We start from the raw sequence: 23,812 nt of genomic DNA, 5'->3' as shown, positions 1-23,812 counted from the left end.
GGACAGTGGCTCAGTGGTTGAGCATCTGCCTTTGGCTCAGGGTGTGATCCCAGGGTCTGGAGATGGAGTGCTGCATCCAGCTCCCTGCAAGGAGCCTGCTTCTCCCTCTGCCTATGTCTCTGCCTCTCTCTGTGCGTCTCTCGTGAATTAAAAAAGAAAGAAAAGAAAGGAAGGAAAAGAAAAGAAAGTAAAAAATCCCAAGGACAATGGCTAAACCCTTCAGAAGCCTGACGGGTCAGGAGATACCACCAGCTGTTTCCTCTAGCCAGGCTCTTACAAAATCTGCTGCCTTGGGCTTCCCACCTATTTAGACCGTCCGTGGCATCGGCATCATGCTGGCATTTGAGAAACACATTCATATCCACTAGCTCCTGCGGAAACCGCAGCATCCCCAGGAGTGCAGATTACCATATCATTTGTCAGAAGAGGAAACTGAGGCTTCTCAGAGTTAAGTGGCCTGCTTGAGCTGCCCCTTGGGGTAGAAGTACAGTTGGAATTCGAGCTAAGGTCTTTCCTTCCCCTTTCCTTTATGTGGCCCCAGAAAGCCTGCTCAGCAAGATTGAGGAGCCACTGGATGAGTCATGAGCATAATAATAAACAGGTATCATGTACTAAGTTCCAGGATTATTATCACAAATAGATAATTTTATTTCATTCTTATACCTACCCTGGGAGATAAATCACATCTTCCCCATCCCTGTTTTAGAGGAGAAAACTGGCTCAGAGAGGGCAGTGATTTGCCCTGGGCTACACAGCCAGGCAATGAACACGCTGGGCCAAAATGATTGGGTTCAGGGGAGCAGGAGGAGAAGCGAGCAGCCCAGGGGAGGCAGTGTCTCGTGTCCTCTGAGCAGGAGCCACCTGGTCTAGATGGGGAGGAAGTTTGTGCTGGGGAGCAGGAACAATCAGGCCAGGCAGTTCGAGGAGGATTTTCAATGTCAGATGAAGGGTGGGACAGAGGGTGGGTGGTGGTGGAGAGTGGAGGTTTCAAAGCAAGGGGAATGACGAGTGCTAAATGGAGTTCTCAGGTGACCCAATAGGAAGCCTGAGCTGGAAGCTGCACAGCAGGAAACTGCTAGAATCCATGGGCTAGGTCCCTGGGGGTACCTGCCCCTCCCATCTGGACATAAAGGGCCTTGGTGCTGGCAGAGGAACTAGAGTGACTTCACAGGCCCTACAGACAAAGCAAGGGGCCTGGCTAACCAGGTCACTGTTCTCTGAACTCCCCAGGGACCACGGTCCTTGGCAGGATTCTCAGGGCACACACTACTGCTCTCTCAGCCCCTCTTCCACAGAATTTTCTCTGGGCCAGTGGTTCTCAACTGAGGCGATTTGCCTCACAGGGGTCATCAGGGAATATCTGGGAACATTTTTGGTTGTCAAAACTGGGGAGGGGGACATCTAGTTGGGAATGCTGCCGAACACCCTACCATGCACAGGACAGCCCCCTAAGACAAGGAATTATCCAGCTGCAAAGGTCAATAGTGCTGACAGCGGGAAATCCTGCCCTGAGACAACCAGCAAGTTCCCACATCCGTGTGCTCATACAGAGGCTCAGAGGAGAAACTGACTTGTTCAAGGATGTGTGGCAAGTTCATTCAAAAATATTGACCGAGTACCTCCTTTATGGCACTATTCTAGTGGCAGAACTGAGACTAGGACTAACTCATTTCTTTACTTATCAACAAACATTTACTGTTGGGGCTGCTAAGGGTATACAGTGATGAATTAGACCCAGGCCCTACGTCTTGGAGCTCATGGTCTAGTGAGACACACAGCTACACAGATGTTGACAAAGCAGTGCAACCAGGAAAGCCCAGGACTATGTGAAGAAATCCAGGAAGGCTTCTCAGAGGAGGTGTTTATAAACTAAGATGGGAAGGGAGTAGGAGTTAGTCATCAAAGACTGAAGTTTGTGTAGAGGGTTCTGGGCAAAGGAAGCAGCATGTGTGAAAGTGGAGGAGGGAGAGTACAGCTCATTTAAGGCCTGAAGACGGTTCAGTGTGGCTGAGTATTATGGGGAGACGGGTGGAGAATGAGAGAATGGCAGTGCCCAGGTCTTACAGGGTCTTGCCTGTCAGCCCAAGGTGCCTGGAGTGCCTCTCTGAGCTGTGACAAGGATGCAGCAGGTGGCAGCTGAGACAGAGAGAGCTCCTGAGACCATCTGCCCGAGGGGCTTTCCTGAGTCAGCAGCTAGGGACGTGCTCCTTGCCTCCCTGGGTTATTCTGCTTCACCTACATGTTGCCCTCACCCTGCTGGGTCCCAGGGTGAAGGTCCCTCTAAGTCTAGGAGTGCACAGAGGCTAGGGGTACCCCAAGAGGACAGCCCCAAGTCCCCCCTACCACCCCCCCGGCAAAATACTGCCCCTTCTGGAAATGAGGACACAGATCCAGATGGAAGAGTACGAGAAGCTGTCCCTTCACTTCTGGGAAATTGGTAGTGATGTTCAGCAGCCTACGGGGAGCGCCATCTCCATCCAGCATTCACACCCTCAGTGATGTCTTCAGCCCCTCTCCATCCCTGCCTGGGAGGCCCAATCATGACATCCTGGGACAGGTCATGCTCCTGCCCTCCCCACTGTCTTTGCCGCTGCAGTTTCCCATGCTAGGGACAGTCTGGAGGCCCCACCAGGCCCCACCCTTCCCCAAGTGGTAAAAGCCTCAGCCTTCAGTGCTTGGTTCAAACATCGGTCCATTCAGTGCTTCCCCTGGCCCCCTGGCCACTCCCCTGCCCCATCCAGAGCCTCCTGCTTCCCCCTCGGGGCTTCCACAGCACTGTGGAAGTCCCTCATCATAGCTTGTCCCACTGGGCTCTCAGGATCTGTTTGTGCATCTGTTTCTCCTGACCCCTGAAAATCCCCTGAGGGACTTTCAATGTCTATAGATGGAAAGAAGGAATGCAGACATGGGGACAGAGCTCTGGCTGCTGTGTGACTATGGGAAATCAGTGAGTCTTTCTGAGCCTCAGTCTCCCACGCAGCTTTCCTGGGTTGATATGAGGCCAGAGAATGCCTGGTTGGCTTAGTAGGTACGGGCACAGGCTCTGGGGTCTGATGGGTCTGAGTGTAAATCCTGGCTGTACCACTGATAGGCTGTGATCAGGAACAGGACAAGTTCTGTTCTAACAGTTCTGTGCCTGTTTCCTCAACCAAAAAAATGAGGATAATAAGAGTGCCTACTTCTTAGGGAGACATCACCTTTATGTCCTTGTCTCACCTTTAAAGGACATGGTGCCTTTGTAGGTTGTATGATTTCAGGTCCCAAGATCTACTCATGCCACTAGAAACCTGTTCAGACCTTCTCTCTCTCTGCAAACCTCCTCTTGCCCATCCTCCTCTCAGCTGACGACCCTGCTTCCTATCTCACTGGGAAAGGGGAGGCCATCAGAAGAGAATTCCCTCAAGCTCCCACCCCTGCCCGTTTCTTCTCCCTCCTCTGGGTTCCCAGCAGAGGCAGCTGCAGACACCACTGCTGGCTGTCCCCCCACCCCCACCCCCGGCAACTCTCTCTGCCTTTCACCCTCAGTTTTGCCCTCCTTCCACTGGGCCTTTCCCATCACCTGCAGATAGGCTGTTACTTCTTCCACCTTTAATAGCCTCTGCCACATTCTCTTTCCCTCCCTTAAATAAAACACCTGTCTTAGAAATAGAAAGCACTGTCTCCACTCACTGTCTCCCATCGTTCTTGGATGGCCCCCTCTCTGGCTTACACCCCTATGACTTGGCCAAAGCTCCTGTCATCAAAGACCTCCATGGTGCTGGAGAACAGTCAGTTCTGGGCCCTTGCACCTGGCTCAGTGGCCATTGCTGCCATCAGCCACTCTCCCTACTTGGTTTCCAGGCCATACCGGGTTTCCCTCCCACTTCTCTAGCTGCTCCTTCCCAGTCCCCTTGGCTGGGTCTCCCTCCTGTCTCTACCTTCTGGGAGTGCCCCAGGGCTCTAAAGTTTAGAGTAGCCCTTTCTTCTCTCGCTTCCTAGGTGATCTGATCCAGACTCATTAAATACTATCCACGTGCTGACTCTGCCAGCCCTGACCCTTGTCCTGTACAGCACTTGTCATTCTGCCTGCCTTCTCGGCACCAGCACTTAGACATTTCATCGGTATTGCAGACCTCATGTGCTTACAGCTCTGTCCTTCTAGGCACCTCGGCTCAAATCATTGTAGCTTCCTTGTCTTCTTTCTCTCACACCTGAGATCCAATTCATTAGCAAATCCTGTTGGCTCTCCCTTCAAAGTTTACCCTAAATCTGATCACTTCTCTCTACCTCCACAGCCAGCACCCTGCTCTAAGCCACCATCGCTCACCTGGAGTATTGTGGTAACCTCCTAACCAGTGTCCCAGTCTCCACCTTTCATCCCCTTCAGTCTGTCCTTAACCCCGCAGCGAGAATGAGCCTTGAGGAACTTAAGCTTATGGCCCTGCATGTCCCCCCAGACCGTCCTATGGCTCCCATCTCACTTGGCATGAAATCTAAAGTTCTCACACTGGCCTGTAGGCCCTCAGGTTCTGGTCACTGCAACCTCCCTAACCTCACCTCCACTCTCTTCCACTCTAGCCACACTGGCTTCCTCACCAATCCTTGAACATGCCAGGCTTTCTCCTGCCTCAGGGCCTTTACACTTGCTATCTCCACTGCCAGGAACACTCAGAAATCTGTATGGATCGCTCTCCTTCTTCCTCCAGGCCTTTACTTCTATGTTTCCTTCTCAGTGAGGTCTTCTTACTGGGTGCTTTACCTGAAATCTCTATCCTACCTCAACATCCTCTAGCTCTCTTCCTCCTCTTATCCTTATCTAATGAACTATGAATTTTACTTATTTACTTTCATTTTTTCTCTCCCTATGATGTAAGATCATGAGGACAGGAATTTTGGCCTATTTTGCTCACTGCTATGTCTCTAGTATCTAGAATAGTGTGTGGTGTGATATGTGTTGTTATGTATAGGATGGATGAGTGAAGTGTCCAAAGTTTCAGTCTCTTCATCTGGAGAATGGACATCCTAATGGGACCTACCTTATGGCTCTGTGAGGATTCACTGAGTTGAGTGATTGTGTGGCTGCCTAGCACAAGCCCTGGAACACAGGAGCTACTAAGCAAGAAACTCGTCTCATCTCTCTACCCTGCCCCATGCTGGGTTTAGAGAAGGCAGCTGTGCTGCGATGGACCCTTCTAGCTCCTGCCCATGATAATGCTTGCCTCTTCCTGGGTGCTCTCAGTAACTGGCAGGAAGGGCCTTACCTGGGTGGATGTCCTGGAACAGGGACTTCCAGATGGTGTACTGCAGGGGGCCTGTGTACTTGGAGGTCGGAAAGTCTTCATAAGTCAAATTGGTCTCATGGATTTTCCCTTTAAGTCTGGAAAGAAAGGAGAGCAGGCTGCATTGGGGGCTAGATTTTGTTTCCAGCACTGGAGGCCTTATAGCCATGTTCAGGGCAGCTGACAAAGGGCAAGGTCGTGTACGTAAAGTCTGACAGCCCCAGATTCAAGTGCCTGCTTGTGTCACTTGCTACCTCTCTATAGCCTCAGTTTCTTCACCTTTAAAATGGATACTATGGGGCAGCCCCAGCGGCTCGGCAGTTTAGTGCCACCTTCAGCCCAGGGTGTGATCCTGGAGACGCAGAATTGAGTCCCATGTCAGGCTCACTGCATGGAGCCTGCTTCTTCCTCTGCCTATGTCTCTGCCTCTCTCTTTCTCTCTCTCTCTCTGTGCCTCTCATGAATAAATAAATAAAATCTTTTTTTAAAAAATGGGTACTATGATAGCACCTGCTTTCTTGCCTTGTAAGGACTACATGGAGTAACGGACATAAAGTGCTCACCACAGTGCTGGGCTCATGGTCAACACCGAATACCTGATGTTAGCTATCAGGTAGCTGATCATCAACAGACCGATAATAAGGGACACCTGGGTGGCTCAGCGGTTGAGCATCTGCCTTTGACTCAGAGCATGATCCTGGGTCGGCATCGAGTCCCACATCGAGCTCCCTGCATGGAGCCTGCTTCTCCCTCTGTCTGTGTCTCTGCCTCTCTCTCTCTCTCTGTATCTATCATGAATAAATAAATATTCTTTAAAAAAAAAATAAACTTGTAAAAAAAAAAAGAAAGACCAATAGTGGGTATTAATATTAAAGGTGGTTATGGGACCAGGGAGACCTGCAGTTGAATCCTGGCTCCACCATATACTAGATGAGGGGCCTTGGCCAAGCGATCCAGCTTCTCTCTGCCTGTTCCTATGTGTGTGAAAGGGTTGGGCAGCTGGAACTATCTCCGAGGGAGTTAACAGGGGAGGCCTGTGTGTGCAGGGGGAGGCAGCTGGCTGGCGGCGGGCACTCACCGCTCGGACAGCGAGGCCACCCCGGCCAGGAAGGTGTGGCGGTCAGTTTCAGCCAGCCGCTCCTGCAGGATCTGGGCGCCCTCCTGCACCTTGCGCAGCTGCTGGCTGTACCGCTGGACCTTCTGCTCGATGTCGGTCAGCGTGCGCGCCGTGTCCGCCTCCAGCTCCTCCAGCATGGCCTTCTGCCGCTCCCGCAGCAGCCGGTGTAGCCGCTCGAACGCCTCACCGATGGTGGTCCGCAAGCCTTTGGTGGAAGACTGTGGGGACAGTCATCAGGGGTTATGCCAGGGGGAGTAGATGGGGTGACCCCTGGGAGAGAGGAGGAAACCGAGAGCCTTGAAGTGGTGAGAAGAAAGACCGGGGAAGGGTAGGCTCTGGCCCAGGAATGGCAACCTGGTAAAGCATGGTGGCATGGCAGGCTGGCGTAGGGGGGACCGGGCCTGATTCCACGTGCCCCTTAGGAAACGAATGAAACGCTCTGGGTGACACACTGCGGCTTGAACTAGAGGAGTGGCAGAGGGACCGTGGCTTGAAAGACATTGGGGTGCAGGCTGGATGCAGGAGAGAAAAGTGTGAGGATGATGCCCAGCTTTCTGGCTTGGGGGTGGGGGGGACGTGGAAGCTGGGGGAGAGGTGGTAGGTGGGGGAGAAGATGTTGAGTTCACTCTAGGATCCAGTGAGGATTTTATTTGCAAAAAAAAAAATCACTCATGGGGCTCAAGTGAAGATGACAAGGAGATTGCAGATATCAGAGAGCTTTATAAACTGCAAAGTGCCAGATAGACCTTGGTGGTCACTCGATCTGTCCAGCCACCGTTGTGACCTCCTCGCCAAGAAACCAGAGATGGAGCTTAAAACCATGATCACAAGAGGCAAGACTGGACTTGCCTAGTTCTCTGCTCCGCGGGCACCACCAGGCCCAGGAGGGGTCCGTGTGGTGAAGGCCACAGGCTTTGGTGCCCAACAGCTCTGGGTCTCTAGCGTTGGCAAGCTCAGTCCCCTGATGTCTCTGACCCTGTCTTCTTTTCTGTGAGGGAGTAACATGACCACATCACAGGGTCCTGGGGAAGATTAATTGGGGGCATGTTCACAAAATGCATGGCATTGTTTGGGGTGCAGAGAAAGAGCCTGATTATTAAAAGGGACCAATTCTAACAGGCACATCCTGGAAGTCTTCATTGAGAGGTGGCCTCTGAGCTGGGGCCCAGTCTGGCAGGAAGTCCACTGGGGTTGCAGGGAGCAGCACGAGTCAGGACAGCACGAGGGTATGGGGGGTATGGAAGTGTGCCAGGCTGCGGCAGCGTGCGGGACCTGCCTCTGCAATTTTACTTTGTGGGATTCTGGCTGGGAGTTCACGGAGTCAGAGACCCTGCTGTGTTCAGTGCCCAGGGCTCTGTGGGAGGCTTGACAAAGGCTCAATTAGGGCCAGTTCCCTCCTGTCGCGGCGGCAGGAAGAACTGCTGGCAGTGGGCCAGCCTCCCCGCGCATGCCCACCCAGAGCACCAGGCAGACAAAGGGGGCGGAGGAGAGGCTGGGGCTGCACAGCCAGCCTGCCTGTGGCCTCCCCGAGCCCCTCCCTGAACCCTGAGGCTTCCGTGCGGGTCACAGGTGGAGAAGATGAGGCCTGCCTTCCCTGCCCCATCTGCCGCTGCCCCCTCAAAGGACCCTCAAATCCCACATCCCCTCCTTCCAGCTCCTTCTCAACCTTCTATGGCAGTGTTTGGCACACTGGGCAGTCCCTACTGGCTGCAGATTCTGGTTTGCCTCTCACCTCTGTGGCTGCTCCGTCCCGGCCAGCTCCTTCCCTTCTCATCTACATGTCCTCCTATATATTCTAGCCCCGCTGCATTGAGGATGCTGCTACGTCCTTATCTGTGGCCTAGCATGTCTTCTGAGCACCACATTCGTCTTTCCACCTGCCTCAACCACACATACTCCTGGGATCCCATAGGCCACCCAACTCTCTTGGTCCGCAGGTCAACTCTGTGTCTTTGGCAACCAAACTCACTGCCACAGTGACCCTTCTAATGTGCAAAGCAGATCAAAGCCAATGCTGTTTAGGAACATTTCTTGGCTCCTTGATAAGTAGTAAAACACTAAATCCCTTAGCCTGGCTTCAAAGTCCTCAATCTGATCCCAACTTACCTCTTCAGTGCCGTTCTGTTGCAATTCCACCTGTCTAGGATGGACCCCCGCCCAACAAAATCTTTATTCAACAGGCAAACTCCTACTTATCCTGCAAGACCCAGACTGAAAGCTACCTCCTCTGTGATAACCTCCCTAACTTTTCCAGGCAATTAAATAGTTAAGTGTCTCCAAAGCATTCTGTAAATATTCTTAATACACAGTCTTACATTTTATGTGGCTCCAGCTAGTGAACAAACCCCTGGGGGTAAGAATGACGTCTTTCCCAGGCTTGAATTTCCTGTGCCCATCCCAGGGCCTGGCACAGGGCTGGCAGTCAAAATCTGCTTGAGAGTGAAGGAGGAAGAATCTTGACAAAAATTGCTCTGCAGAGGTGGGTGCAGACTCCATCTTCTTTTAAGGATGGGGGCCTAGTATCTCCAGGACAAAAGAGGAAGGGCAGGAAGAGGGGGGAGAGGCAGGAAGGGGGCAGCTAAAAGTGGAATAACAGAGTGACAGCCATCCCAGGTGCCTCAAGTATGTCCCTGAAAAGTCTTCCCAATCTACCTGTCTTGCTGACCACACAGCCATGGATCTGGCTGAGGACATCCCAGCATATGGCTGGAATATGCACTAGGTTCTGACAAAACTGGATAGTAAGCTCCCAATTAACCACATACTACTAGCTATGGGGCTGTAGGCTGGTTTCTCAACCTCCTTGTACCTCAGTTTCCTTGCCAATAGAGTGGAGATAAGATTCCTACCTCAAAAGGTGTCCCCCTCACACCACACACACACACACACACTCATTTGTTCTACAACTATTTATTGTGTGGGAAGCACTGTGCTGGGTTCTGAGGAGTCCTGCTGTCGCAGAGGTGACATTCTGTGGGGTTCAGTGAGACAATGAATGGGAAACACAATTACCAGCACAGAGAAAGGTTCAGCTCAATCGGTGTGCCCCATTTATTCTAGTTTTTTCTAGGGCAGAGCCACCCCCACCCCACCCCCCATCCCTTTTGTGCTGTGGCTGAGAAAGCGGCCCCTACCCAGCCCACCACGGCCCTGGGAATACACTGGGGCTCCGAGGAACCGGGGCCGTTTCAGAAGAACACCCTGCCAAGAATGCGTCACTTGGTCAGCCCCGACCAAGGAAAACACTGGGCCCAGGGAGGGAGTTCAGACAGGCCCTCAGGCCGGGCCATTGGAGGGGCAGGCGCTGCAGGAAAGCCGAGTCAGGCACCAGGTGAAATATGACCTCCAAAGCATCCATAGGCATTTCTTGTATAAACACCCCAGTCCAGACAGGAAGCAGGGCTGGGGGAACTGGAGGGGGAGGTGGCCCCACAGGACCCCCCAGAGGTAGACAGATGGACAGGAAAGCAGGGGAGGAAAAGGTCAGTGGAGAAAAACAATGGGGAGTGGAGAGGAGAGAACACTAGAGAAAAAACTAGACTATAATACTCCGCTCTCATTCACATAGTCTTCCATTTGCTTCTCTTCACCTGAGGGTTCAGAATCACCAGGAAAATGGGGAAACTGAGGCTGTGGAAGGCAAACAGGCTAGATAGAGTCCTTTGTTTCTCATCTATTGCCTGCTGAGGGTCCTGCCTGCAGGCGCTCCAGAATGTTTTCCAAAGAAATGTTTGTCATGACCTCCCTGAGACCCCACACGGGTTGGTGGCCAAGCTGGGGCACAGAACTGGATCTCCAATGGCCTCTCCAGGCCTCAGGGTGACCCCCAGAGGTCCAGAGCATTCCTAAGGCTCTAGTTCAGCTGCTAGTGGCAGCTGCACCCCTGCTAGCTAGTGGGACCAGACTGAAATCATCATAGAGCTTAGCGGCTGGGCCTGGGTCCCCAAGTCTTGGTCCCAGAAAGGGCATCAATCAAAGCTCACCAGTTGGTGAGACATTTGTGTGTGTGTGGGCGGGGACTCAGAGGGAGGCCCTGGGATCCAGAACTTCAGGGGCAGAAGGAGCTTGGCAGAGTCTCCAGTGTACAAATGGGAAAGACTGGGGTTCCAGAAAAGCATGCAGTTTACCCAAAGTCACACAGCGAGTTAGTGGCTGGATCAGAATCCAGGGCCTCCCTCTCAGGTCAAGAAAAGGCCTTTCTGTAACGCCTGGGTGGCTCAGTGGTTGAGTGTCTGCCTTTGGCTCAGAGTGTGATCCCCAGGTCCTGGGATCCTGCCCTGCTTCAGGCTCCCTACAGGAAGCCTGCTTCTCCCTCTGCCTGTGTCTCTGCCTCTCTCTGTGTATCTCTCCTGAATAAATAAATAAAATCTTAAAAAGAGAAAGAAAAGAAAAGAAAAAGCCTTTCTTTTCAAACCACTGCAGCCAGAGACTACAGGGTTTGGCACTACCTTACAGTAAGTCCATATCCTCACAGTCTAAGTTTAAGAGAGACACCAAGGCCGGGCCACAAATCAACAGGAGGACTTCAAGGGAACAGGCTCAGGGCTGGCTCCTCTGGTGACAGGCGAGTATGTTTAATAAGACCAGAGTTAAGAGAAACTAGGCACATTCTCCCAGCCCTGCAGGACTGGTCCCTGGTCCCACCTCACTCAGAGCAGGACAGGGAAAAGGGTCCTACCGGTAAGGCCAGGCACCAGTCCGAGTCCCTCCCTCAGTCCTAGGAGTGAGTCTGTCTCACTCACTTACATAAAGAAGATGTGGTCTATGTATACAATGGAATATTCCTCAGCCATTAGAAACGACAAATACCCACTATTTGCTTCGATGTGGAGGGACCTGGAGGGCATTATGCTGAGTGAAATAAGTCAATCGGAAAAGGACAAACATTATATGGTCTCATTCATTTGGGGAATATAAAAATTAGTGAAAGGGAACAAAGGGAAAGGAGAGAAAATGAGTGAAAATATCAGTGAGGGTGACAAAACATGAGAGACACCTAACTCTGGGAAATGAACAAACGGTAGTGGAAGGGGAGGTGGGCGGGGGGTTGGGGTGACTGGGTGATGGGCACTGAGGGGGACACTTGGGCGGGATGAGCACTGGGTGTTATGCTATATGTTGGCAAATTGAACTCCAATAAAAAAAAATTAAAAAAAAAAACCATCAGGGTAAGCCCCGCCCCTCGCATAATTGGCACCTTTAAGCCCCGCCCCTCCGAGCAGGCCCCGCCCACCCGCAGGCCCCGCCCCGCGCCCAGGCCGCGCTCACCTTGGTCTCGGCCAACTGTCGCTTGAGCAGCTGCAGCGCCTCGGTGTGCTCCCGCTCGCTGTCCTGAAGGGCCTGAAGCTGTTCCTTCAGCTCCCTCTGGGAGGACACAAGGCCGGGATGGGGGCTGGGCCGCCGCGCTCCCGCGACCGGGCCCAACGCCGTGCCCCGCGCACGGTTCAGCCACCCCACGCCCCCAGATACCGAGGCGGCTTTCATGTGGAGTCTGCAACACCCTCCTCTCCAGCCGTCCCAGGAGCCCGCGGGCTCCCTGTCTGCACCCGCCGCTCCATACATGCCGCCCCAGCCTCCTGTGCGGAGACTCCCGGCTTAGAATCCGCTCGTGGGTACCAAGGTACCCCTGTCCGCCGCCGCGACTAAGCGTCCAGGGGGCTAGGCCTGTTCTCAGTCCTGTGCTCGCGCTGGGTCGTTTAATCCCCTCAACAGCACAGAGGAAGGCACTCTTACTACCTCCATTTTCTGATGGAAAAATGGGTACAGAGAGGTCATGAAACTGGCTCAAAAGCTTGCAGCTAAGCAAGTAAAATCATATTTGCAATTCAAGCAGTCTGATTCTGGAGACCCCGATCTTGACGTCAGGTGACCTGTTTTCTACAGTGATGACACCCATAACAAACGGCGACAAAAATCCACTATACAACATAGGGAAACCTTAAAGCCACGATTAGTATTACTGATTTTGCCCTTTGCCTCAGATTCCAGTAGAGCTTAGCATGACACTGCGAGTAATCTTGTTTTTACTTAAGAATTTGATATGGGCAGCCCTGGTGGAGCAGCAGTTTAGTGCCGCCTGCAGCCTGGGGTGTGATCCTGGGGACCCTGGATCGAGTCCCACATTGGACTCCCTGTATGGAGCCTGCTTCTCCCTCTGCCTGTTCCTCTGCCCCCCTCTCTCTCTGTGTCTCTATGAATAAATAAAATCTTTAAAAATAAAAAGAATTTGATATGTTCATCGTGGGGCTTTTTGCTTTACTATTGGTTTTTAAAAAATTGCATTAAATATTATCCATCTCAATCACTGAGTTTGGGGGATGCCTGCTTCAATGCTGCGCCTCACCCTGGTCCCACACCTGTCTTCACCGTCCATCTCCCCTGACTCCCACACAGCCAGGCAGCCTTCTTTCTGTTGCTCCATCACGGGCTTGTCTCAGCCTCATGATTTTGCCCTTGCTGTTTCCTTTGGCCAGTGCACTCCACTCAGATTTTCTCCTGGTGATTCCTTTATGTCATTAACATATCAGCTCAGATGCCACGTCCTCAGGAAGGTCTCCATGTACAGCAGCATCCTCTACACCCCCTGTCCCACATCCTGTTTCGAGGTCTTTCTGGCACCTTCTGCTGTCTGAGATGCTCTTACTCGCCTGACAGGTGCTTGTCTCATCCACAGCACTATGACTATCATGAGGGTAGGAGTCTTGTTGGGCTTGCTTGTGTTTAGAACAGTGCTCCACACACAGTAGGGCCTCAACGAATATTTGTCAAATGAATGAATGTGGTGTAGAGGTGGGTACCACCATGACAAGTCCAGCTATCTGCATGTATGGGGCATTTGGCCCACTGTATCATAACTGGTTCTCCTGTCTGTCCCCAGGGCCTCCCCCTATGAGCCTATGAGTTCAGTGGCCTGGCAACAAGATGGGGCTCCAGGAAGTTTGCTTTGTGGATGAATGTCCATGGAAACAGCCTCTGAGCAGGACCTGGGTTTCCCCAGTCAGCCTGGGCTGCAAGAGATGCCAGGGAGCTGCCTTACCTGTTCACCCTCACCTCCCTCCTACTCACTCAGCTCATCATAGCAGGGAGGGCCCTTGGAAAACATCTGGCCCAGCTAATTTTACAGAATACGTAGCAACATGGGAAGATAATTATGATGACATGCTAAGGGAAACATGCAGAAATTATCTTTGCTTATTACTCTTTGGTCATGCAACAAATATTGAGCAACTACTATGTGCCAGACACTGTTGAGGCTCTGGTGACACAGCAGAGAGCAAGACAGTCCACATCCATAAGGACCATCCAGTGTGGCAGGGAAGAGACATACTGAGCAAGGAAAAGAACAAAATAACCAGGTGATTTTTGGATTCTGGTCTGTGCTCTAGAGAAAATAAAGCAGTGCAGGAGGGGCCCATGTGTGGCGAGAGTGGTCAGGGAAGGCTTCTTTTCTTTGAGCTGTCACCTGAGATGACACAGTGGCAGGATGGGGAGGAGCCAGCCTTGGAAACAGTTAGAAGGGACACTGGGAGCAGCTCATGCTGTGACAGCAGAGCTCCCACAGAAGGACGGCTGCAACTCTGCGAGCCGCCTCAGGCCACAAGGCAGCTGTAAAGATGGAAGTTACAAGCTGAAACCAGAGGGGTAAGAGGAGGGAGCCTGGGTCCCTGATGACTGTGGGACCCACAGCCACAGCACACAGTCAGCCACAGCATCACTGCTCAGTGGTGAGCTAGGGCGCTGGCCCTCCAAAACAAACAAAAACAAAAACAAAAAAACCCTGATTTATAGTGTTTGCCAATTTCTGTGGTGTAAATGCTTTCACTAAAGCCAATTTCAAGTGCTCAATGCGAGGTCACTGGACACAGACTGAGAAGACACTGGCACAGTCAGCTCACAGGAACCCGAGGAGGCTGGCTCCACCACTCACTGCCTGGGGGCCTTTCCTATAGGCATGTTGTACGGGAGACAGAAACACACACCATCTAATTGCGGCTGCTTAGCCAGGTGTCTGTTACTAACAGCCAAGAGTCATTCTAACAGGTTCTTGGGCATCTGAGTCATTGGAGCAGACGAATCTCATTCACCTGACAGTACAGAATGAATGCTCCTCAGGCCCTTCCTGATGGCCTGCGTCTGTCCAGCTTGGGACATGGTGAACAGACATGCAGGTATCTGAGGGATGAGCTGAGTGTGACAATCCCCCCCCCCCCTCCAATGTCCTCATGGGTCCACATAAGACTCAGCTCCCCAAGCAGCTCCTCCGAGTCTGAGAAAACTGCCCTGGAGGTAGAGTTCCTCACATTGCTGAGGGCACCCAAGAGACTTGGACAAATTTCTCCCTGCTTCCAGGGGCGAGGAATGAGGGGAGCAGACCTGCCTCTTTCTACCGGACCCTGGGAGCAACAGAGCCCTCCTCTGCCCATTCCACAAACATGGGCAGAGGCCTCCTTGGCCCACGTGATGCTGTGTCAGCAACAGACAGAAGGATGAGGGACAAGCCCCAACCTATGATGTCTCAGGAGGGGTGCTAATGAGTTAGTTGGGGTGGGGGGAGACAGGGACACATGCATTAACATGACAGAGAATGCCGGAATAGAGATAGGGGACACCAGGCTTGCTGCTCTTCCCATGTCGCCATCTCAGTGAAGGCCACCCCACCCCTACTGCCATCCATACAAGAAATCTGGGAGTCATCCTTGACACTGCCCATCCACCAATGCAATCAGTCATCAGGTTTGTCTTGGCAGCTATTGTCTCCTGTCCTCACCTTCCCCTGGTTCGGTTTTCACCTCTGCTTTTCTGAGCTGTGACCCTAGGCTTCCTTCCGCCCTTGTACTCTTCAAGTGCCCCCACAGAGCAGCTGGAATGACTGTTCCACCAGACACATCTGTGCGTTCTTCTTCCCCATTCCCCATGGCAGGAGTTCCATGGCATCTGGAAAGGTGAGCATGAAGCCCGAGCATGGCATTCAGGCTTCACCACTGGCCCCAAACTTCTGCTCCAGCCTGGTCTCTTGGTCCAGACCTGCACTGTCCAAGACAGCAGCCATTAGCCATGTGCGGCTACTAAAGTTAAAATGATTTGGAATTAAATAAAACTGAAACTCAGTTCCTCAGTGGCACTGAAGTGTTGGTTTCACATTTCAAGTGCACGTGAGCCACATGTGACTGGTGGCTCCTGTCTCACACAGTACAGATGTGGAACACCAGGAATCGTCTGGTTAAACCCTCCAGATTGCTGTAACAGGAAACTGAGGTCTACGAGAAGGGACTGACTGGCCTGTGGCCACACAGCTTGACAGAAGAGAACCAACCAGAAAATGGACCACCAGCAGAAGTGAGACAGGAAACAGGAAGCTCTAAGTGGTAGAGGGAGCTCAGAAGGGCAGTGGTGACGTTCAGCTTCACAGGTGCAGGTCACGTAATTCTCACAACAGCCTCATAAGGTGAGTGCCTTTGTCACCTCCATCTCACAGAGGGGGAAACAGAGGCTCACAGAGGTCAGACAGCTTCCCTGAGGTCACACACACTTTCCAAATCTGTAAAGTGCAGCTAATACCAGTGTTGGCTCTGTGGTTGTAAGGATCAGACAACTTAATTCATGACCTGACGTGATGCACAGGGTATACTCAGTCACTCTTAGGGTGCTGTCATTGTCATCATAATCATCCCAATTTCCTGTGAAATAGGGAGTCAGAACCAGCAGAGCTGCCAGGAGAGAGTGTATTTCTGATGGAAGGCCCGGGGAAGATGGATGGACAGGCAGCGTTCCTTCACGTCTCCTGGGTGGGGCCTGAGCATCCTGGGTGGAGAGACTAGTTGAGCAGGGGCACACCTGGTGTGTGCAGGAAGTGGGGGGCAGCTGGGGATGACAGGAACCCGCTATGGATGAGCGGGTGGAGTCACAAGCTGGGAAGGCTGGGGTGGAGGGGGAGGAGGCCTTGAAGGTCAGCTTGGGGGAGCTGGGCTCTGCAGGTCCCATCAGAGCAGGATGTCAGGAGGAGGAGGGTCAGGAGGGACCAACCATAGAGGGCAGAACCACAGCTCTGTACCCCTTCCTTTGGAGTGGGAACAGAGTCAGGGCTGGCGCAGACCTGAGTAGACAATTATGCAAATGTCAGCTGGGAGCCTCTGGGGCTCCCAGAGGTTTGGAGAGGCCAGGACTGGGGCAGCAGCTGGGGGGAGGACAGAGAGCCAGGGCTCATATGCTCCCAATGCCAGACCTCCCCTCCTGTGGGGCCACCCTCTCCCAGCCTAGAAAACAAAGTTGCTGCAGGAAGCCATTGCCTGAAGACTTCAGGGACCGCTTCTCACCCCTGTCACCAAGCAGGGCTGCCCGGAGGGGACAGCATGAACTCTGGCATCAGGGAAACCTGGGTTTGAATTCGGCTGTGTGACCCTGAGCAGATCACCTCTTCCCCTCTCAGGGCCCACCTCTGGGAGCCTTATCTGTAAAATGGGGATCAGAACCACCCATGGGGTCATGGTGGGACCCCACAAAAGGGCCAGCGTGCTGCCAGCATGCGCAGGTGCCTGAGCCCCCTCCCCTTCTTGCACTCTGGCACAGCTCTCCCTCCTGCTCTAACCTAAGGACGCCAGATACCTTAACATGGCAAACTGAACTTGCCCCCAGCTTTTTCCTCTCCTCATCCCTCTTCCATGCCCAGAACCCCTGATGCTCCTACTCCCCCAACAGGCCTGAACTCCTGCATGTCCTCTCTCTCTCTGAGCCTCACCCCTCCGGGACCACCTGCAGCCTCTCGCAAGGCCTCCTGGCTGTTCCCCTCTTGCCCCCCCAGGCTCTCCCAGCCCTCCAACTGCCCACTGCCCATCACATAGATCTGACTGGGCCCTGCTTGTCAGCTCAAACCTGTTCCTGGCTCCCCAGCATCTCTGGGAACAAATCCAAGCTCCCCAGGGTGGGGGTGGGAGACTGTTCAAGGCCCTTTCAGAATCGGTGCAACATCTCTTTCCCATTCCTGCCTGGCCCCAGGCACCCTCCCCTCTGACCACAACTAACTGCCAGCTCATCTCTATGCCTGTCCCTGGTCTGACCACCTGAGTGAGTTCCAGTTCCAGCAACACTTACTGGTTCCAGGGCAGCAGGCACAATTTCTGAGCCTCAGTTTCCTCATTGGTAAATGAGGACCCACCTCACAGGTTGGACGTGAGGATTCAGTGAGAGCGCCAGCCAAAGCACTGGACCTGCCCCTGCACTCTGCACCCAGGTGATGGGGGCTGTGGATCGCATTTATTTCCTGTGTCCACGATGTCGTCTCTCTGATCTCAGCTCAACTGTTAGTCCCACGGAGGCCTGGACAACTCCCAGTTACAGCCACAGGAGCCTGGTACATGACCTCGCAGCTTATGGCCCCTCCCCCCAAACCACAAAGCAGAGCCAGGGCTCCTTCAGCTCTCTCCTGGGCCTGGCACACAGCCTGGCCCTCAGCTGCCACAGCAGCATTGCTGAGTGAAGAAATTATTGACTGAATCCCTAAGTTCAAGATGGAACCCACCTCCAAATCCTCTATACCCACCCCGGTGTCCAAGCAGAGCTCAAGGTGCAGAAAGTAAATGATGCTGTGTCGTGGTCTCTGAGGCCCCCTCTGCCTTCAGATGTTCCCTGAGGCAGTTAGGATGTTGGTGAGGAAGGTGAGTTCTGAGCCAGACAGACTGGAGTCTGAGTGCCTGGCTCTGGCTCCCACTGGCATCCTCCCACACCCATTCCATCTGGGCAAGTTATGGAACCTCTCAGCCTCAATGTCTTCATCTGTCAAATGGTGCTGGTGCTGGTCCCACACAAGGAATTGGGAAGGAAGAAGGATTTAATGCCCATCCCAGCACCTAGCACACAACCAGTGCCCAATAAACTTTGGCTAGTGTTTTCCTTAGAGTTGTTTTTATTTCTGTTGTCATCGCCTACCAGATCCTTTGCTTTCTATGAAATAAACATCCCGAGGCCACCCAGGTTCAAGTCTCTATGCTGTGGCCTATGCTTAGCCAAGATGTCCTGGATGAACATTCCTGGCGGCCCACAGACACCTGTGAGGACAGAAGTCGAGATGCCAACAGGCAGCCCTGAGTTTGACTCACGGCCAGCCTCGCCTCCATGGAGGCTGCTGTTTGCACATAAATCGTGTCCTCTGCTGGGAAAAGTAACAGCAGAGTCTGCTTCCCTGGAACACAAACAACCTGGCTGCCTCCCTGTCCATGGCACCAAATAAAGTGGCTTCACATCTGTTATCTGTTTGGATAGGCAGCAACTCTTTCTCTCTCTCTCTTTTACACATCAAGTGGCCAGTCTTGTTCTTACTTCTATTTCCCACATCAGGAAAGGGTGAGAGAAGGCAGTGCCCTCTACTCAGCTGAAAGAAGCTGGAGTCAGGATTTGAACCTGTTCCCCTAAGCCTGCTCTTTCCCTATGTGGCTGTCACTACGCCCAGCTCGTCAGGGGTCCCATCCGAAGCAGATCCAGGACCATCTCCCCTGGTAGGACAGAGGCCTTGGGAGAGGCTCCAATGGTCACATGACACCTGGAGGGGGTGGCTGGGACTGAATGATCCCTTCTCTGGAAGCATGGAAGCTGAGGTCTCAGGCCAGAGAGCCGGATGCATGCCTGACCGAGATGACATCCACCACCTGCCCTTGGTGCATCAGCTAGCAGACAGTGTCCTTAGCCTGACTCTGTGCTGAGTTCTTGAAATACAAAGACAGGCAGGAAGGGGCGGGCAGGGGCAGGGGACAGGACCACTACCTGGCCCTCAGAGGCAGCCAGGAGGCCGTGAGTGGCCCAGTCAGACTGGCTTCTCATCCTGTCTCTGCCATTTCCCAGCTGGGTGACCGACCTCGGCACTCAATTCCTCTGAGCCTGTTTCTTTATCTGGAAGAGGAGCAAATGACAGGACCCACTTGACAGGGTTTTATGAAGATTAAATGAGGCAATACAAGAAAAGTGCTTAGTCTAGTCCCAGGCAATGGGCCAGGGCCCAATAGGTATTGGCTGAGAAGCCCTAAACCCTTCTGAGATGGGGTCCCTTCTTCCCTTTGGCTCTGTGGTCTGTGGCTCAGCAGTAGAAAAAAAAAGGTAGGGTGGGGGAAAGCATGAACACACACACATACACACGCACGCACAAACATGCACACACATACTCACATGCTCTTCACACAATAAAAATTCTGAAGAATCACAAAGCAATTCTAACCATGTTTTCCTATAGGGTGAGATTATGGCAGAGACTTTAACTTTCAGGTTATATAGCTCTGTTGATATTTAATTTTACAATCAGAAACAATAAAGAGACTCAAAAATTGTTGTGTGCTACTCAGTGCCAGGCACAGTATCAGGCACTTTTGATACAGCATCCCTAACCCTTAGAACGTCCTTCTCAAGGAGGTCATATTATTCCCACGTTGTAGATGAGCAAGTTGAGGCTGAGAGAAGTAAAGCGACCTGATCAAGGACACAAAGCTCATCAGTGATGATGCCAGGATCTGACCCCAGTATCGGAATCAAGTTCAAAGCAATTCTGCTTGGCAGGTCAGGGAAAGCTTCAAGGAGGAGGTAATATTTGAGCAGAGCCTGGAAAGCTGATTAGGGCTTCTCTAGGGCAAGGTTCTCAACCAGGGATGTTTTGATCCCACGGGACATTTGATGAATCCTGGAGACGTTTTTGGCTGTCACAGCTTGGTGGAGTTGGAGGGGTGGGAGGGTGGGAAGCCTACTGGCTAGTGCTAGTGGTTAGAGGCCAGGGATACCCTTAACATTCTATAATGCACAGGATTGCCTTGCACACAAAGACTTATCTGGCCCCGAATGTCAGAATTGCATGGTATGATAACACACTAGACTGTCATTTACTGAGTGCATTACTAAGTTCTTGCAAATGTCATCTTGTTTAATCCATCTCCATTGCTGTCAATGAGGGACTTGAAGCTCAGAGATGGTAAGTTTTCTAAGGCCACACTGCCAGAAAATGGTAGCACTGGGATTGAAGCTGCCCGGTACAAAGCCAGAATTCTTAACCTTTCTGCTCTGCTACCTCCAGGATTTATAATAAATGTAAAATCTCCAACCACTAGGTGGGATATGAGGAGACTCCAGCTGAGCTCAGACGTGGCCTCCTCTGGCTTCAGGCCTTGGGCAAGGCCTCCCTCCTCTGCCATTTCTGCATCTGTCAACTGAGGGTGGCACCAAAAGATCTCCAAGGCCCTGCCAGCTCTGAGTTTGTTATTCTCCAGGAGAGGGGCCCAAGCCCAGGCTCCAGGAGCCCTGGGGACAGAAGCACCGCTGGGAGGGGAGGGGGTATGTCGGGCAGACTCAGCCTCATTCCCAGTGCACAAATAACTAATGAGCCCTGCTCTGTTGATTATGTTACCCCACAAGGAGAGAGAGGCAGGTGGGGTGGGGAGTGGCTTGAACCTCATCCAGGAGCTTACCTCTCCCATGGGGAAGGCATGTCTCTCTGCCACCTTCTTGCCACACCCAAAGAAGGCACCAAAGCAAGGCCTCCTTCTCAGGCAAGAGAGACAGGTCTGGGCATTTGCCCAGCTGGGCACGTGAGTTCTTACAGGTAGAAGGAGAAGGGATGGGAGTGCATGCTGACCCAGCCCCTACCATGTGCCAAGCATCTCAAACAGCAAGTTCACCTCAGGTCAGCCTCCTGAAGTCCTGGTAGGAAGGAATCCAGTTTACAGACCAGAGACTCAAGACTTATGTGAAGGGACTTTCCGAGTCACACAGACAGTGCTGAAAGAAGGTTTGGAACCCAAGACTGTCTGACCACAGGACAGGACAGTAGAAGTTAGGTAAGTGGCAGTCCTGTTCTCTTCACCGAGGAGTAAAAGTGTTTCAGTAACATTTGGAGAAAATATATATTTAACTTCTCCTGCATTTCCCAGGACACAGAATGGATGCAGCTCTAATGCCCTCCCTTCCTTCCTTCCTTCCTTCCTTCCTTCCTTCCTTCCTTCCTTCCTCCTTCCTTCCTTCCTTCTTCCTTCTTCCTTCCTTCCTTCTTCCTTCCTTCCTTCTTTCTTTCTTTCTTTCTTTCTTTCTTTCTTTCTTTCTTTCTTTCTTTCTTCTTTCTCTTTTTTTGCCAGGGGAGCTTGGGGAAGCCTTATACTGAGAGGACATTTGAGCTGGGCTTTGAGACTTGAATAGGAGTTGGTCAGTGAAGATGGAAAGGTTTAAGGGAGATCAATTATAGTGCCAGGCTGACTATGCTCAGGTTACCCTGCATATACTGTTTCATTTAGTCTTCAAAGGTCTTGATGTGAGTGACAGAGCCAAAGAGGTCATCAAAATCCTCTGGAGACTCCTAGAGATCCACCCCCTCCCTTTCTTGAATCACCTCATTGCAGGGCCTTATTCTCCTAATCTTGAGTCTTAAGTCCTGTTCCCACTGTCAACCTGGCCTCTACTCTGGTTTAGACTCTAAATAGGTTTTACAGTACCAGGACTAGATCCCAGTTTTAACCCTTCATACACCCTGACCTAGCCCTTGGCCCAATAACCTACCCTCTCAGCAGTTTGGGTGGCCGTAACTTAGACTCTCTTAGATCTAGCCCTGACCTGCCCAGTGCAGTCTAGCCCTGGTGCTGCCCCCTAAGTCCTCATGCACACCTGATTGAGTGCTGCCCGTGGTGTCCCAAGCCTGCCCCTCAGGTACTCCGAACAGTCCTGGGCCTATTCCCGGATGGCGGCCCCACTCCCTGTCCAGCCCCATAGTGCTCCTATTCCCATCTGTGTCTTTGTCCCCACTCTGTCCATTCATTTGTGGGTCCTGTCTTCAGGTCCGGCCCCCTGATCCCAGACAGTAGTCCTGCCCTTGCCCAGCTCTAATTCGTCCTGGTCCCCAACTCTGCCCCAAGCCTCTGATCTCACTGGTCCCCCCACGCCACGGGTGACCCCTCCCCAACCAAGGACCCACCCCCACTTCTGGTTTGTCTCAGACCCGGGCGGGGACAGGCGGCCCGAGGCCCCGCCCCCAGCACCCCGCCCTCTCTCCGCGGCCCCGCCCGCCCCCGTCCCACACTAATTCTGATAGGGCCCTGACTGCGCCGGCGGCCCCGCCCCGAGACAGTTCCGACGCGGCCCCGCCCCGGCCCCGCCCCGGCCCCGCCCCGGCCCCGCCCCGCCCCCTGGCCCGCCCGGCCGCGCACCTGCAACTCCTCGAAGGCATCGTCGATGCCGGTGACCTGGTGCTGCTCGTGCAGCGCGGGCTCGTCGCAGAAGAAGCAGAGCAGCGCGCGGTCCGTGAGGCAGAAGAGCTTGACCTTGTCGTGCGCCTGGCAGGGTCGCGCGGCGCGGCGCGCGCTGAGGATGGCGTCCAGCGGGAAGGCGCTGTAGCGCTCCACGATGTTGGCCAGCTTGAGGCTGGGCGCGAGCGCGGGCTCGGCGAACGTGCGCCGGCACTCGGGGCAGTCGCGGGCGCCCTGCGCCTCCTGCCTCACCCAGTGCTCGGTGATGCAGCGGCGGCAGAAGTAGTGCTCACAGCCCAGGCTCACCGGGTCCTGGTAGATGCTCAGACAGATGGAGCAGAGCAGCTCGTCCTTGAGGCTGCACGCCATGGCGCTGGGGGCGGCGGAGGGGGGCCCTGGGATGCAGGGGGGCTGCTGGGCGAGCGCGGCGCTGCCGGGGGCCGCACCGAGGGATGGGTGCGGGAAGCAGGCGAGGAGAGGCAGGAGTAGGAGCTGCAGAAGGAAGGGGGGCTGTCCGGGAGGGAAGGGGGGTACGCGAGGAAGAGGTGCAGGATAGGTGGAGACTAGCCGGGATGCGAGCCCAGGAAGGTGGTCTCGAGGTAGTGGGTGACTCGGAGCGATGGGTGCTGGAGGGAGGGCGCCGTGGGTGTCTGAGGGAAGGGGCTCCTGGCAAGGAGGTTCTAGAGGAAGGGACAGCCTGAAGGGGTGGGTTTTGGGATAAGAGGATCCAGGAGGGGGGCGGACGCCTTAGGGGGACTGAAATCCCGGGATGGGTGCAGTGGGGGGAGGGGGAGAAGCAGAGGATGGGGAATTCTGGGGAAGGGGGAAGCCAGGCGGAGCTGCGCCGCGGCTGTGCGTGGCAGAGGAGAGGAGGGGTGCGAGCGCGCTCAGCTGCCCGATCCCAGCCCCAAGACCCCGCCCGGCGCGGCCCCTTACCCCTGCCGGCTCAGCGGCCACTGCTCCGGTCCGAGCGCAGCCTCTCAACCCGGAACCAGCCGAGCGCGAGCTCCCGGCGGCAGTGACTCCCTCCCCGCCCCCGCGGGCCTGGCCCAGGCGACTCCGCCCCTACGGCGGGCGGGGGAGAGGAGAGGCGGGGCCAGGCCTCCAGCCTGCGGACCCCCTCTCCGCCCCCACCGCCCCCCCCTACTCCCTGGGGACCGAAACCCAGCTGTTCTTTCAGGATCTGCACACGGAACAACATGCACGTCTCGCTTAGGGTCCCTGCGGCGGGTGAGGAC

The 23,812-nt window shown here is 53.7% G+C and overlaps 1 protein-coding gene across 2 annotated transcripts in view; it reads right to left on the bottom strand.

Annotated features, from left to right (window-relative positions):
* Window positions 1–23,595, bottom strand: part of TRIM62 (tripartite motif containing 62) — a 30,077-nt gene extending 6,482 nt beyond the window's left edge. Inside the window, exons 1-5 of one of the 2 annotated variants that reach the window (XM_041766577.1) lie at window positions 23,511–23,579; window positions 22,536–22,969; window positions 11,644–11,739; window positions 6,337–6,593; window positions 5,241–5,356 (exon numbers count right to left, since the gene is read on the bottom strand). In XM_041766577.1, the coding sequence (XP_041622511.1) occupies window positions 5,241–5,356; window positions 6,337–6,593; window positions 11,644–11,739; window positions 22,536–22,943 (877 nt within the window). In that variant the 5' untranslated portion in view covers window positions 22,944–22,969; window positions 23,511–23,579. Of the gene's footprint in view, window positions 1–5,240; window positions 5,357–6,336; window positions 6,594–11,643; window positions 11,740–22,535 lie in introns of both variants that reach the window. The other variant, XM_041766576.1, reaches the window with a different exon arrangement.
* Window positions 23,596–23,812: the final 217 nt, after the last annotated feature.

Source organism: Vulpes lagopus, chromosome 8, assembly GCF_018345385.1.
Source record: "Vulpes lagopus strain Blue_001 chromosome 8, ASM1834538v1, whole genome shotgun sequence".
Taxonomy (NCBI): Eukaryota; Metazoa; Chordata; class Mammalia; order Carnivora; family Canidae; genus Vulpes; species Vulpes lagopus.
Note: the sequence above shows the minus strand (reverse complement) of the source record. Positions and strands in the feature narration are given on the sequence as shown.